Source organism: Oncorhynchus clarkii, chromosome 22 (genome assembly GCF_045791955.1).
Source record: "Oncorhynchus clarkii lewisi isolate Uvic-CL-2024 chromosome 22, UVic_Ocla_1.0, whole genome shotgun sequence".
In the NCBI taxonomy this organism is placed as follows: Eukaryota; Metazoa; Chordata; class Actinopteri; order Salmoniformes; family Salmonidae; genus Oncorhynchus; species Oncorhynchus clarkii.
This window is the reverse complement of record NC_092168.1, coordinates 1,668,816-1,682,745: the sequence shown is the minus strand read 5'-3', so window position 1 is coordinate 1,682,745 and position 13,930 is coordinate 1,668,816. Positions and strand designations below refer to the sequence as shown.

Here is a 13,930-nt window from a genome sequence, read left to right as displayed (position 1 = left end):
TAAAGGGTGAAGTATGCAGCTGGTCCAAAAGGTAGGTGGCACACCACCAGGCCATCTGGCTGTCCTCTGGTTTCATGAACAATGACCAGGTCTGTAACACTGTTGGCTTTACAGGCTTGTATCAGAGCATTGATCTCATGACCTCCCCTGCTCCACAGAGAGCTAATAGCAAATTACATGCAATCATGTCAATCTCTCGTGGCTCAAAATACTGCATCACTACTTGTCTTTGTGAGAGGTATTGATATGGTCAAAGCACCAAGCAGTCTGTTTAAACTACTAGCACACAGCTCAGACAACCATGCATACCCCACAAGACATGCCACCAGTGGTCTCTTTACAGTCCCCAAGTCCAGAACGGACTCTGGAAAATGCACAGTACTACACAGAGACATGCCCACATGGAAATATATTCCCCCATTACCAGCCTGTTCAACCTCTCTTTCGTATCTTCTGAGATCCCCAAAGATTAGAAAGCTGCCGCGGTCATCCCCCTCTTCAAAGGGGGAGACACTCTAGACCCAAACTGCTACAGACCTATATATATCCTACCCTCCCTTTCTTAGGTCTTCGAAAGCTAAGTTAACAAACAGATCACCGACCATTTCGAATCCCACCGTACCTTCTCCGCTATGCAATCTGGTTTCAGAGCTGGTCATGGGTGTACCTCAGCCACGCTCAAGGTCCTAAACAATATCATAACCTACATCGATAAGAGACAATACTGTGCAGCTGTATTCATAGGCCTGGTCAAGGCTTTCGACTCTGTCAATCACCACATTCTTATCGACAGACTCAACAGCCTTGGTTTCTCAAATGACTGCCTCACCTGGTTAACCAACTACTTCTCAGACAGAGTTCAGTGTGTCAAATCGGAGGGCCTGTTGTCCGGACCTCTGGCAGTCTCTATGGGGGTGCCACAGGGTTCCATTCTCGGGCCGACTCTTTTCTCTGTACACATAGCCCATCTGTTAATAACCCATCCAATTACCTCATCCCCATACTGTTATTTTTTTTCTCCTTTGCACCCCAGTATCTCTACTTGCACATTCATCTTCTGCACATCTATCACTCCAGTGTAATGCTAAATTGTAATTATTTCACCACTTAATTTATTGCCTAACCTCCCTTATCTTACCTCATTTTCACACTCTGTATATAGACTTTTTTCCTATTGTGTTATTGACTGCATGTTTGTTTATTCCATGTGTAACTCTGGGTTGTTGTTCTGTTTACTCCAAAACATTGCGGGTATCTGTATGGCTTGTTTTTGTGTCTGAGAGCTGTACTCAGATTATTGCATGGTGTGCTTTTTCCGTTTTTTTTAAATCTGACACAGCGGATGCATTAAGGAGAAGTAGATCTATAATTCCATGTATAATCTTGTATCTTTTATCAATGTTTATTATGAGTATTTCTGTAAATTGATGTGGCCCTCTGCATAATCACTGGATATTTTGGAAGCAAAACATTACTGAACATTAAGCGCCAATGTAAACAAAACATACATGTATGTGTAACATGAAGTCCTATGAGTGTCATCTGATGAAGATCATCAAAGGTTAGTGATTCATTTTATCTCTATTTCTGCTTTTTGTGATTCCTCTCTGGCTGGAAAAATGGCTGTGTTTTTCTGTGACTAGGTGCTGACCTAACATAATCGTTTGGTGTGCTTTCGCTGTAAAGCCTTTTTGAAATTGGACAATGTGGTGGGATTAACAACAAGTTTATCTTTAAAATGGTGTAAAATACTTGTAAATTTGAGGAATTTTAATTATGAGAATTATGTTGTTTGAATTTGGTGCCCTGCACTTTCACTGGCTGTTGTCATATCAATCCCGTTAGCGGGATTTCAGCCGTAAGAAGTTAACAGTCTGATGGCCTTGAGATAGAAGCTGTTTTTCAGTCTCTATGTCCCAGCTTTGATGTACCTGTACTGACCTCGCCTTTTGGATGATAGTGGGGTGAACAGGCCGTGGCTCGGGTGGTTGATGTCCTTGATTATCTTTTTGGCCTTCCTATGACATCGGGTGCTGTAGGTGTCCTGGAGGGCAGGCAGTGTGCCCCCGGTGATGTGTTGGGCAGACAACACCACCCTCTGGAGAGCCCTGCGGTTGTGGTCGGTGCAGTTGCCGTACCAGGCGGCGATACAGCCTGACAGGATGCTCTTGATTGTGCATCTGTAAAAGTTTGTGAGGGTCTTACGGGCCAAGCCACATTTCTTCAGCCTCCACCTTCTCCACTGTGGTTCCGTCGATGTGGATAGACACGTGCTGCCTTTGCTGTTTCCTGAAGTCCACAATCAGCTCCTTTGTTTTGTTGAGGGAGAGGTTATTTTCCTGGCACCAATCTGACAGGGCTCTCACCTCTTCCCTGTAGGCTGTCTTGTCACTGTTGGTAGTCAGACCTACTACTGTTGTGTCGTCTGCAAACTTGATGATTGAGTTGGAGGTGTGTGTGGCCACACAGTCATAGGTGAACAGGGAGTACAGGAGGGATCTGAGCACGCACACTTGTGGGGCCCCTGAGTTGAGGATCAAAAAAGTGGAGGTGTTGTTTCCTACCTTCTCCAAGTCCAGGACCCAGTTGCACAGGTCGGGGTCCAGACCCAGGGCCCCAAGCTTAATGGTGAACTTGGAGGGTACTATGGTCACACAGCTAATTTAGGATTTTGCAATATATTTTGCAATAGAAACAGTGTTATACAACAAATTTCACCTACGTAAAGGGCCAGGGCCAGCCAAAATCTATGAGAGCATTATTTATTTAAATACCCTGTATCCAAATTCGGATACAGTTAACAAAACAGGACTTGAGTACAGTTTTCCACATTCAATGATGCAGATATCACTGAGATGAAAAGGGGTAGGTCCATGAGACCAAAAGGGTAAAGGAAAACAGTTGTATGAAGGAAACAGTTTATAAAGGAAATGGTCTGTAGCTAACATTTACAGTTGAAGTCGGAAGTTTACATACACTTACAGTAGGTTGGAGTCGTTTTTCAACCACTCCACAAATTTGTTGTTAACAAACTATAGTCTTGGCAAGTCGCTTAGGAGCAATTTCCAAACGCATGAAGGTACCACGTTCATCTGTACAAACAATAGTACCCAAATATAAACACCATGGGACCACGCAGCCGTCATACCGCTCAGGAAGGAGACGCGTTCTGTCTCCTAGAGATGAACGTACTTTGGTGTGAAAAGTGCAAATCAATCACAGAACAACAGCAAAGGACCTTGTGAAGATGCTGGAGGAAGCAGGCACAAAAGTATCTATATCCACAGTAAAACGAATCCTGTAACGACATAACTTGAAAGGCCACTCAGCAAGGAAGAAGCCACTGCTCCAAAACTGCCATAAAAAAGCCAGACTATGGTTTGCAACTTTTTGGAGAAATGTCCTCTGGTTTGATGAAACAAAAATAGAACTGTTTGGCCATGATGACCATTGTTATGTTTGGAGGAAAAAGGGGAAAGCTTGCAAGCCGAAGAACACCATCCCAACTGTGAAGCACTGGGGTGGCATCACCATGCTGTGGGGGTGCTTAGCTGCAGGAGGGACTGGTGCACTTCACAAAAGAGATGGCATAATGAGGTAGGAAAATTACGTGGATATATTGAAGCAACATCTCAAGACATCAGTCTTGAGTTAAAGCTTGGTCGCAAATGGGTCTTCCAAATGGACAATGACTCCAAGGATACTTCCAAAGTTGTGGCAAAATGGCTTAACCTCTCTGGGATATGTGGGACACAAAATGGCTTAAGGATAACAAAGTCAAGGTATTGGAGTTGCCATCACAAAGCCCTGACCTCAATCCTATGGAAAATTTGTGGGCAGAACTGAAAAAGTGAGACTCAGTTACCTGCCTACAAACCTGACTCCGCCCTTGCTGTCTCTTCCTGGCCGGTTCCCCTCTCTCCACTGGAATGCTCTGTCTCTAACTCTATTACAGCCCCCCCCCCCCCCCCCCCCCCCCCCCCCCCCTTGGGTTGTGCCGTGGCGGAGATCTTTGTGGGCTATACTCGGCCTTGTCTCAGGAAGGTAAGTTGGTGGTTGAAGATATCCCTCTCTTTAACTCTCCAAGTTAAACAATTTAAAGGCAATGCTACCAAATACTAATTGAGTGTATGTAAACTTCTGACCCACTGGGAATGTGATGAAGGAAATAAAAGCTGAAATAAATCATCCTCTACTATTATTCTGACATTTCCCATTCTTAAAATAAAGTGGTGATCCTAACTGACCTATGACAGGGAATTTTTACTAGGATTAAATGTCAGGAATTGTGAAAAACTGAGTTTAAATGTACTTGGCTAAGGTGTATGTAAACTTCTGACCCACTGGGAATGTGATGAAGGAAATAAAAGCTGAAATAAATCATTATCTCTACTATTATTCTGAAATTTCACATTCTTAAAATAAAGTGCTGATCCTAAATAACCTAAAACAGGGATATCTTACTTGGATTAAATGTCAGGAATTTAAATGTACTTGGCTAAGGTGTATGTAAACTTCCGACTTCAACTGTAGATACTACATTCCATTAAATAGCAGTTCAACCAAAACGTTGAGGTAAAATGGTCTGCCGCTGAACGATTAAAAAAAAAAAATCTGTCCTGAAACAAACAGTGTACATACGGAATTTGGTTGACACTCTTGACAGGACAAGCCAACATATGAGTCTATCTTAGCTGTCACATTTCAGAGGCGTGACTCGAGAGCAGCTATTAGCTGTGTGACGTAAGTACAAGGAGAGGCAGAAATGGAACATGTACCTCTAATTCACAACACACACACATAAATGTACACACACTAAACTCCTCTCTCAAGCAGCAGATATGCAGATGGCAATAGCCACTCTGAGCCACTGACATGGAGGTGCATATCATTTACAGCCTTGTTTGCATCTTAAAATATATTGGAACCATATTGACAAACAGTATACATCTTGTCACTGAGGTCCCTCTCATTTGCACTGGCTGCTCTGCTGTTCCATATGCATAGAAACGACACACACACACACAAACACACAAACACACACACACACACACACACACACACACACACACACACACACACACACACACACACACACACACACACACACACAGAGAGGCTTGGTAAGAAGGTGATACTTCTCTCCACATAATAAATGTGGCCACTGCCCATCCTGAAGGTCACCTTTAATTTCTGTCTAATGGCTGAGAGTCAACTGTTTTCCAAATGAGACGTATGCAGAGCAGACTACAGAGTAAATATTGAAATCACCTCCGGGGCTGTTGCTAAAATAAATTCCTCCACAAATCAGGTGCAGCTCCAAGGACTGTTAGAGTTCAGCATATCTCTGATGCATTGTGATGTACGCATTTGGAATGTATCTTTCACCCACAGTGTAGTACTGACGTACACTGAGTATACCAAATATTCAGAACACCTTCCTAATATTGAGTTGACCCCCCCCCCGTTTACCCTCAGAACAGCCTACATTCTTCGGGGCATAGGTTCTAGGAGGTGTCGAAAGCGTTCCACAGGGATGCTGGCCCATGTTGACTCCAAAGCTTCACACAGTTATGTCAAGTTGGCTGGATGTCCTATGAGTGGTGGGCCTTTCTTGATACACATGGGAAACTGTTAAGCGTGGAAAAACCCAGCAGGATTACAGTTCTTGACACAAACTGGTGGGCCTGGCACCTATACCCTGTTCAAAGGCACTTAAAACTTTTGTCTTGCCCATTCATCCTCTGAATACCACACATACACAATTGTCTCAAGACTTAAAATCCTTCTTTAACTTGTCTCCTCCCCTTCATGTACACTGACTGAGGTGGATTTAACAAGTGACATCAATAAGGGATCATAGCTTTCACTTGGATTCACCTGGTCAGTATATGTCATGGAAAGAGCAGTTGTTCCTAATGTTTTGTATACTCAGTGATTATTGAGAGTAAAAAAATATGATCAAATCATCAGCGATATAATCCATTGTGATGTTGAGAGAAATTACTGAAAGGCGTGTCTGCCAAGAGACATTTTTGGCAGAACATTTTACAAGTTTTACAAAAACTGGCAAATTTACCAAGATCTGCCAAGAGGCGGACCTAAACGGACTTGGTCTCCGTTGAGGCAGATGGTTTCAAACAGGTAGATTATCCTCTTTATCATTTTCAATCCATCACACTGTCCACCCACCCACCCCGACCCCCCTCCTTCCGACCCCCACACTATCTTCATAGAACATGTGACAGACTCTATAAATCGAAACCTTTGTTCCTATAATTGTTTCATTTCAGCTGATCAATTGTCACTTGCTCATACAGCAACTCGCACCCACCTAACACTCAATCTAATAAGGAGGTATCAAGATCTCCAAACCATTAAAATGACTGGACGTCTAAATGTCGAACGGCCCACCCCACTCCCTACTCCTAATCTGCATTCATTACTATGTAAACAAAATGATCCCGACATCATGGATTCTAAATGTCGAACGGCCCATCCCACTCCCTACTCCTAATCTGCATTCATTACTATGTAAACAAAATGATCCCGACATCATGGATTCTAAATGTCGAACGGCCCATCCCACTCCCTACTCCTAATCTGCATACATTACTATGCAAACAAAATGATCCCGACATCATGGATTCTAAATGTCGAACGGCCCATCCCACTCCGTACTCCTAATCTGCATACATTACTATGCAAACAAAATGATCCCGACATCATGGATTCTAAATGTCGAACGGCCCATCCCACTCCCTACTCCTAATCTGCATTCATTACTATGTAAACAAAATGATCCCGACATCATGGATTCTAAATGTCGAACGGCCCATCCCACTCCCTACTCCTAATCTGCATTCATTACTATGCAAACAAAATGATCCCGACATCATGGATTCTAAATGTCGAACGGCCCATCCCACTCCCTACTCCTAATCTGCATTCATTACTATGCAAACAAAATGATCCCGACATCATGGATTCCTTCAAAGTCACCTTTGAAAATTCAGACAGCCAGACTCATCTCATAGACACACAGAGAGACAATCCTCTTTGGCCACAAACAAACAGCACAACAGGGTCATGTTCATTAGGGCAGGCAACGTTTGAAAAAAATCATTAACAGGAAAGACAAAATGTGTGCTTCTCATTGGACCAGGTAGTCAGTCCATCGCTGCTTCAGTCCATTTCCTTTCATTTGGTGCATAATGCACATGATCCAGTGTTGCGTTGTACAGAGACGGCCACACCACACCAGCTGGAAGAAAAATTGCATTTTGCTGAGCGCCGCCCCCATTTCAACAAATGGAGAATATCACGGAAGGAGAGTTGGAAAACTGGGAATAACGGTGACGAGGTCTGATAGTAGCCCTCGAAGCAGCTGTCATATTAAATAATAATGAAGCGTCTATTAATATGCAAAGGAAGTGGCAGCCTCGACTGGCTGAATGCTGCCATGCCTCTGCATATTGTCAGGATCTTCATCGTTAATTAACATGCGAAGCTGCCCATAACCTGCCCCCAATGTCAGAACATTTCTCTCTTACAACAAACGCCCACCCTGATGCCACAGCCCTCCGTAACACCAGCGTGCGCAATTCAATTACATAAAATCAGTATTATAACTCCTCATCGGTACACAAAAGAAAGATGGACTTTTGCAGCTCTTTTGCCCTTCTCTCTATAGAAGGGCAGTGCTTTATCTACTGTGTAATGTCACTTTCTTTGTGGAGGGCACCCACACCCACATGAACACGCACAAACTCCAGAGTGGCGCAGCGGTCTAAGGCACTGCATCTCCGTGCTAGAGGCGTCACGACATACCCTGGTTTGATCCCGGGCTGTATCACAACCGGTCGTAATCGGGAGTCCCGTAGGGCGGAGCACAATTGGCCCAGCGTTGTCTGGGTTAGGCGAGGGTTTGGCCAGGGGTAGACCGTCATTGCAAATAAGAATGTGTTCTTAACTGACTTGCCTGGTTAAATAAAGGTTAAAAAATAAATAAAAAAACGTGCACACAAAAGTGCGCGAAAGCACACACACACGCACACGCGCACACACACACACACACACATACACACGCACAGGCACGCACACACACACACACCAACGGACACATACGCACAAATACATAAAGGGTGTTTCATTAAATGGAAACCACAGCAAGCGGCACTGGTGTAAGGTGCAAAACATACACATATCAAGAATGTCTCTCACATAAAAATTCTCTCAAAAGATGAGTGCCTGATTCATTGGGAGGAAAGCATACATTCAAACTTTCGCAAAACATCAAAAGTGCCCATTTTCAAAGATTGGTTGAACAATCTCTGTCACCCTTTGAAAAGCTTGCTGTGGGAAATGAAAACAAACAAACCACCGCCCCAAACAAGACGTATATTACAGTGAGTGGAGTTTCCATGCATTAGTTATGGCACTTCACTTAAAGCCCCCAGGCAGCCATGGGAGATTAGGTTATTGGGTGATTTGCCGGATTTGGTGCAATGCATCATGGGGTGAATTTTCCGGGCTCGTTTTTGTTAATTGGAGTCACCTGCTCGGCGAAGACGGGGGGACTGGGTAGTCTGCGGAGAGATCGATGGGGAACTTAATTTGTAAATCTAACATCAGGAGCAACAATTACATGCCACTGTGTACAAAACATGTTCTTTTATTCTCTCTTTTTTTGCTGCACGTATTAACGACGCAGTGTGTTATCCGTTACCCAGTACATGGAATAACCAAATATTTGGCTAATGCTTTTTAAAGGGGATCCATTGGTTTTGAAGTCGTTTTGGTGCTGGGGGGAGTATGACGTGCCACCTGCCATAACCATTCACGACAGTGTGCAATGTGTCAGTTTTGTGATGGATCGATTAATGTGTTTGGACACATACAAGAACGTGTGTTCCATTGCTAGTAAAATAAAATACGTATGATCTATATGATCACGTTGCATCATTTTGAAGTGTAAATTGTGGTAACTTTGTTACGAACTTGTCCTTAAATATGTACAATAATCAAACCACAGAAGCCAGTTAGGGAGAAAGTTCCATCTTGGCTTTTGCAGCCACAAACAGAAAGAACAACTCTATTAAAAAAACAACTCTATTACTTTATCTCTCTCCCCTGAATACTCTGACTAAATGTCAAGATCATAGACTCCCTCCAGGCTTAAAGGGGAGGGATATCAAAAGGCTGTTCTGTTGCTTTATGTTCCACTAAATAAAACCATGGCTTTCTCATCTTTGCTTTTCCAAATAGCCTTTGAGTCCAAACAAGACACATGGAGTCTGTGACATCACCACACTCCCAGAGTTCAATGCTGGGCGTTGATCTGTGAGCCTCCATTATTAAGAACGTAGCCAATTTGTGTCTGCTATTGAATTTGAAACACTTCTCAGATGCATGTTTTTATTCTGGCTTTGAAAGAAAGAGATGAGACAATGTGTACGTATGTAAGGCAGGAAGCTTTTCAGAACTACTCGAGTGCAGCAAAATCTTGGAGGCAAACTTGTAAGGTTGCGGAGAAAACATAGCAAATGATATGCACTGTAGTTGTCAGGGTTTCTTTCTGCTTGGTTTAATACAGCAAAAATAAGAGTCAAGAAAACCCTAATCACGGTACAATATTAGTAAAGAAGGAAAAAGGAAAATAAATATGTAAATCAGAGCACTTACATCAAAGCCGTCACAATGCAACCAGCCACAAACAGAACAAAAGCATTAGCTGCAATAAGACTCGCCCGGGGGCGCATTTGGGAACAAACGGTTGTTGTTGATTCTTGTGGTGATAAAGCTTGCTTTAGCATCAACCATGCCTATGTACATACACCAGTGGAGTGGAATTAATCACACTAATTAGAATGCTCTCAAGGCGAAACGCAACATCTACTGAAAATAATCAGAGAGAAAAGGATGCCACTACAATTTATTGGACTGGCATCTCCCTCGGTCTCTCTCTCTCTCTCTCTCTCTCTCTCTCTCTCTGAGTTTAGGATCAGTTTTGTGTAAAAGAGTTGAAATGAGCGACTGGTAGTGGTGTGTTTGCATGTGTCACTTCGCTCTGCTTGCCTTTAAGAGGACAGATTAGAGGGAGGCGGGGAGTGCTGTGGGGATGTTGAGGGTATGGAGGATTGTTTCAGTGGCAAGAGTGTGTTTGTGTGTAAACACTTAGTGTGTGTGTAAGAGTACAAATGTGTGTGTGTGTGTGTGTATATACATGCAGCATATAAAAACGCATGTGCTTATGTATATGCCTGTCTGTTTGTGTGTAACTACAGTACACACCTGAGGATGGGAATGTTCCAGGGGACATGAGGCCGGGGACAGAGTGTGGCATGATGTGTGGGTTCTCTGGTGATGTCACACTCTGGCTCCTCTTAGGAGGTCTGCCCGGTCTGGAGCTGGAGGAGACAGAAGAGAAAAGGATTTAACTTTTGATGTCTTCTATTGAGACTTACCTAAAAACACCACAATACCCTTCTGTGAAACCTCTCCCACTCCCCCCTAAAAAAGTCCAAGAGAATGATGGAAAGGGAGGATTTAAGAGGGACGGGATAAGCAGGTGTAGACCGGGGGAGATGAGAGAGACAAGAGGGAATGAGTAAAGGAGAGATTGGCAAGTGAAAGAGGGTGAAAAAGAGAGATGTTGCAGAGAAAGATGACAGGTGGGAGGAAGAGGTAACAAGGATGACAACTGAGATGAAGAAGAGATATAGAGATTAGGGAGATAGAGAAAGACATGCAGAAATAAAGAGGGATGAGAGATGGAGGAGTGGGGATGAGAGAAGGGGAGAGAGTGAGAGGGGGAGGGGGAGAAAGAGAGGGTGTGAGGTGTTAACATTTTGGATCACTCCAGGATGCATTTCCATTCCAGAAAGCCAACACAACATGGTACTGTAAATAAATTCCCTTTTCAAGGACAGTAGCTATCTGCCACTCCAACATAATAGACTTCCCATAACTAATTAGATGCTGAATTCCTGAATGCTTTATTGAAGATCAACCACTTTTGTATTCAGAATTCATCGGCCAAACCTTGTTACCTGCTCCCATGTATTATTATCTCAGCACACTATTTGAATTCCCTCGTTTGCATATACTAAAACTTAGCCATCGCCTCTGCATTCTGGCAGCCCTCTCAGCCTGGAAATTACATGTTAACCTGTTATAATTATTGCAGTCAGGCCACACTATTGATTTATGGGACTTTGAAAAATGTGTAGTTCTGGTAATGAATGATATTTTAAGGTTCTTCAGGAAATTAAAAGCCACTGGCTGCCTTGGGAAATGTTCCTCTTGCTTGATTTAATGCGACGCAGTAGCTTGGAGGTGGTGGAGAGACGAGGTGATTTGGTGATTCAGACCTGTTGGACGTTTCTGATGGGCCCCCTTTAATTACTGCAAACGAGAAGGGGCACAGACTTGGAAGTGATAAATGACTCCTCTGGCTTACTGTTGTAGAAGCAGAAAAAGCCTTCAGAGCTGATGTTCCCTGGGTATGTATATCCCCCATATCTTACTCAGTCACTTATTAATAAGTATCACAATCGATATCTACTCTAGTTGGATTAGTTATAGTTACAAAAAGCCTATGGGGTTGAATCGTAATAATATGTGACTGGAACATTTGAACTTTCATGTGCCTTAACAACAAACATGTATGCCATCTGTAAATACGAAGAAAGTTATTAAATTACGAGTCTAGTTGGTTTAGCCACAGAAGAAGCCAGGAACCTTCCCTCTAGCCATGATTGGCTGAGATAATGAGGGGCTGGATATGCTGAGAGATGATTTTCAGATTGTTCTGCGGTGCAGCATCTTGTGTCTATAAAATGAACTGTTCGTTATGTGTAATCCTTTCTACTGCAGTTTTTTCTGAAATATATCACGTTAGCCATGGAGAACTGCAAATATGTTGCTACTGCTCTCAATAACATTGCTGCCCTGAATTTATCAGGCGCTATCGACAAAGGTCAGAGGGAAAAGGCTGTAATGGACTAATTTCAGGAGGACCATTCTTATGGCATTTCACACGGTCAGTGTGAACCAGAGTGACTTGACACAACGGACCAAGCAAGCTGTACAAACAAAACGGAAACTGTGACAATAACTCTAGTACGAACTCGGACCCAGGCGCAGAGAAACACAGCAGGCAGAGGTGAGGGTAAATCCAAAATGTTTACTGAAGTATTCACAGAAAAACAAAACAAAGCAAGTGCACATGAGTACAATACAAAACAAGACGAGAGACCTTAGCAACCGGCCCAGTTCTAGAGTCCTAAATAGTCCTAAACCAGGTGAAACCAATAATTCTAATCAGAACCCAGTACCGTTCCTCAGGGCCGTAAACCTCCCAGTCGACGAGATACTGAGTCCCCCGCCGGATCTGATGGCTGGAGAGGATGTCTCGCACCGTGTAGGCTGGCTGTCCCACTATCATGCGAGGCGGAGGTGGAGGCCGAGTGGCCGGAACCAGAGGACTGGATACCACAGGCTTGAGTCTGGAGATGTGGAAAGTGGGATGAACCCTCACGGACCGGGGAAGACGAAGACGATAGGCCACTGGATTGATGCACCGTAGAATCTTGAATGTCCCAATGTACAGGGGTGCCAACTTCCTAGATTCTATGCATAGAGGCAGGTCCCTAGTAGGGAAGCCAGACCGTCTGTCCTGGATGCAGGAGGTTGATGGCACAATCATAGGGAATGTGAGGAGGTTGTTTGCTGGCCCTTTATTTGCTGAAGGCCTGACCCAAATCCCAGTAATCCCGAGGTACGCAGGAAAGATCAGGCTTGTAACTCCCAGCCAGAGGAACACTAGAGTTGGAAGTCTTCAGACGAGCAGGACCGGAAAGGTCTTGAGATTTGCTGGCAGGTGAACTGGCATGAAAGATTCCATCCCAGAACTCTTCCTGAAGGCCAGTCAATCTGAGGGTTATGGGTGGAAAGCCACGGATGTCCAAGAACCAGGGGAAGTTCAGCAGAGTGCACCAGATGAAACTGGATAAGCTCCACATGGTCATCCAAAACTCGTAGCTGAATAGGCATGGTGAGTTGCTTCACCTTCCCAGACCCTAGGGGTTGACCATCCAGTGCAGTGACCGACAACGGAGTGTCCAGTTTAGTGACTGGCAGCTTCTGTTGGCGAGCTAATGTGCGATCCAGAAAACAGCCGGTAGCCCCAGAGTCTATAAAAGCAGAAATGTCCAACTGCCCATTGTCCCACTGCATGTTGGCTGGAAGCAAGGTGCATGCCGTGTCGGCAGCTGGAGACTGTATCTGACTCGCTGGTATTCTCCCATTTACTGACGAGTCATCCCGTTCTCCCGTCAGCTCGGGACAGGAGGCCCGGAAATTTCCGGACTGTCCACAGTATTGGCAACGTTGCTCGTTAATCCTGCGCCTTCTCTCCAGAGCGGAAAGTCTTGTTCGTCCCAATTGCAACTACTCCTCGGAAGGATATCAGGGGGATCCAGAGCCGAAATGAGAACTTGGGATACCGGACCAGCAGGCCAAGCATAAGGCAATGGCCCAAATGAATAATCGCTTCCCTTAGCAGAGCTAGAAACACTGGAACCAACTCGGGAATCCATCCGTCCTGTCATGACAACGTTCCGAAGCCGGTGTTCAATCCGGATGGCCGTTCAGAAAGACTGAGTAAAGTGCCTCTGTATTCCAATAACTCTCAGCAGCGAGCAGACGAAAATCAATGCCGTAATCCACTACGCTCCGGCTGCCATGCCAAAGCGCAATGAGTCTTTGAGCAGCATTCCTGCCACTGATGGGGTGATCAAAAACCCTCCTCATCTCCTGGGTGAAGCTTTTCCCATTGAAACAAATGTCTGATTGCTGCTCCCATATGGCCGTGGCCCAGGACAGAGCCTGTCCTGAGAGCAAGGCAATGACATATGCCACTCTGGAA

At 44.3% G+C, this 13,930-nt stretch overlaps 1 protein-coding gene across 1 annotated transcript in view; it reads right to left on the bottom strand.

Moving 5' to 3' along the window:
- LOC139380472 (dachshund homolog 1-like) overlaps positions 1–13,930 on the bottom strand; it is a 310,374-nt gene that overhangs the window by 138,308 nt on the left and 158,136 nt on the right. The window contains exon 2 of the mRNA XM_071123163.1: positions 10,294–10,409. Within this exon, the coding sequence (XP_070979264.1) occupies positions 10,294–10,409 (116 nt within the window). The remainder of the gene's footprint in view (positions 1–10,293; positions 10,410–13,930) is intronic.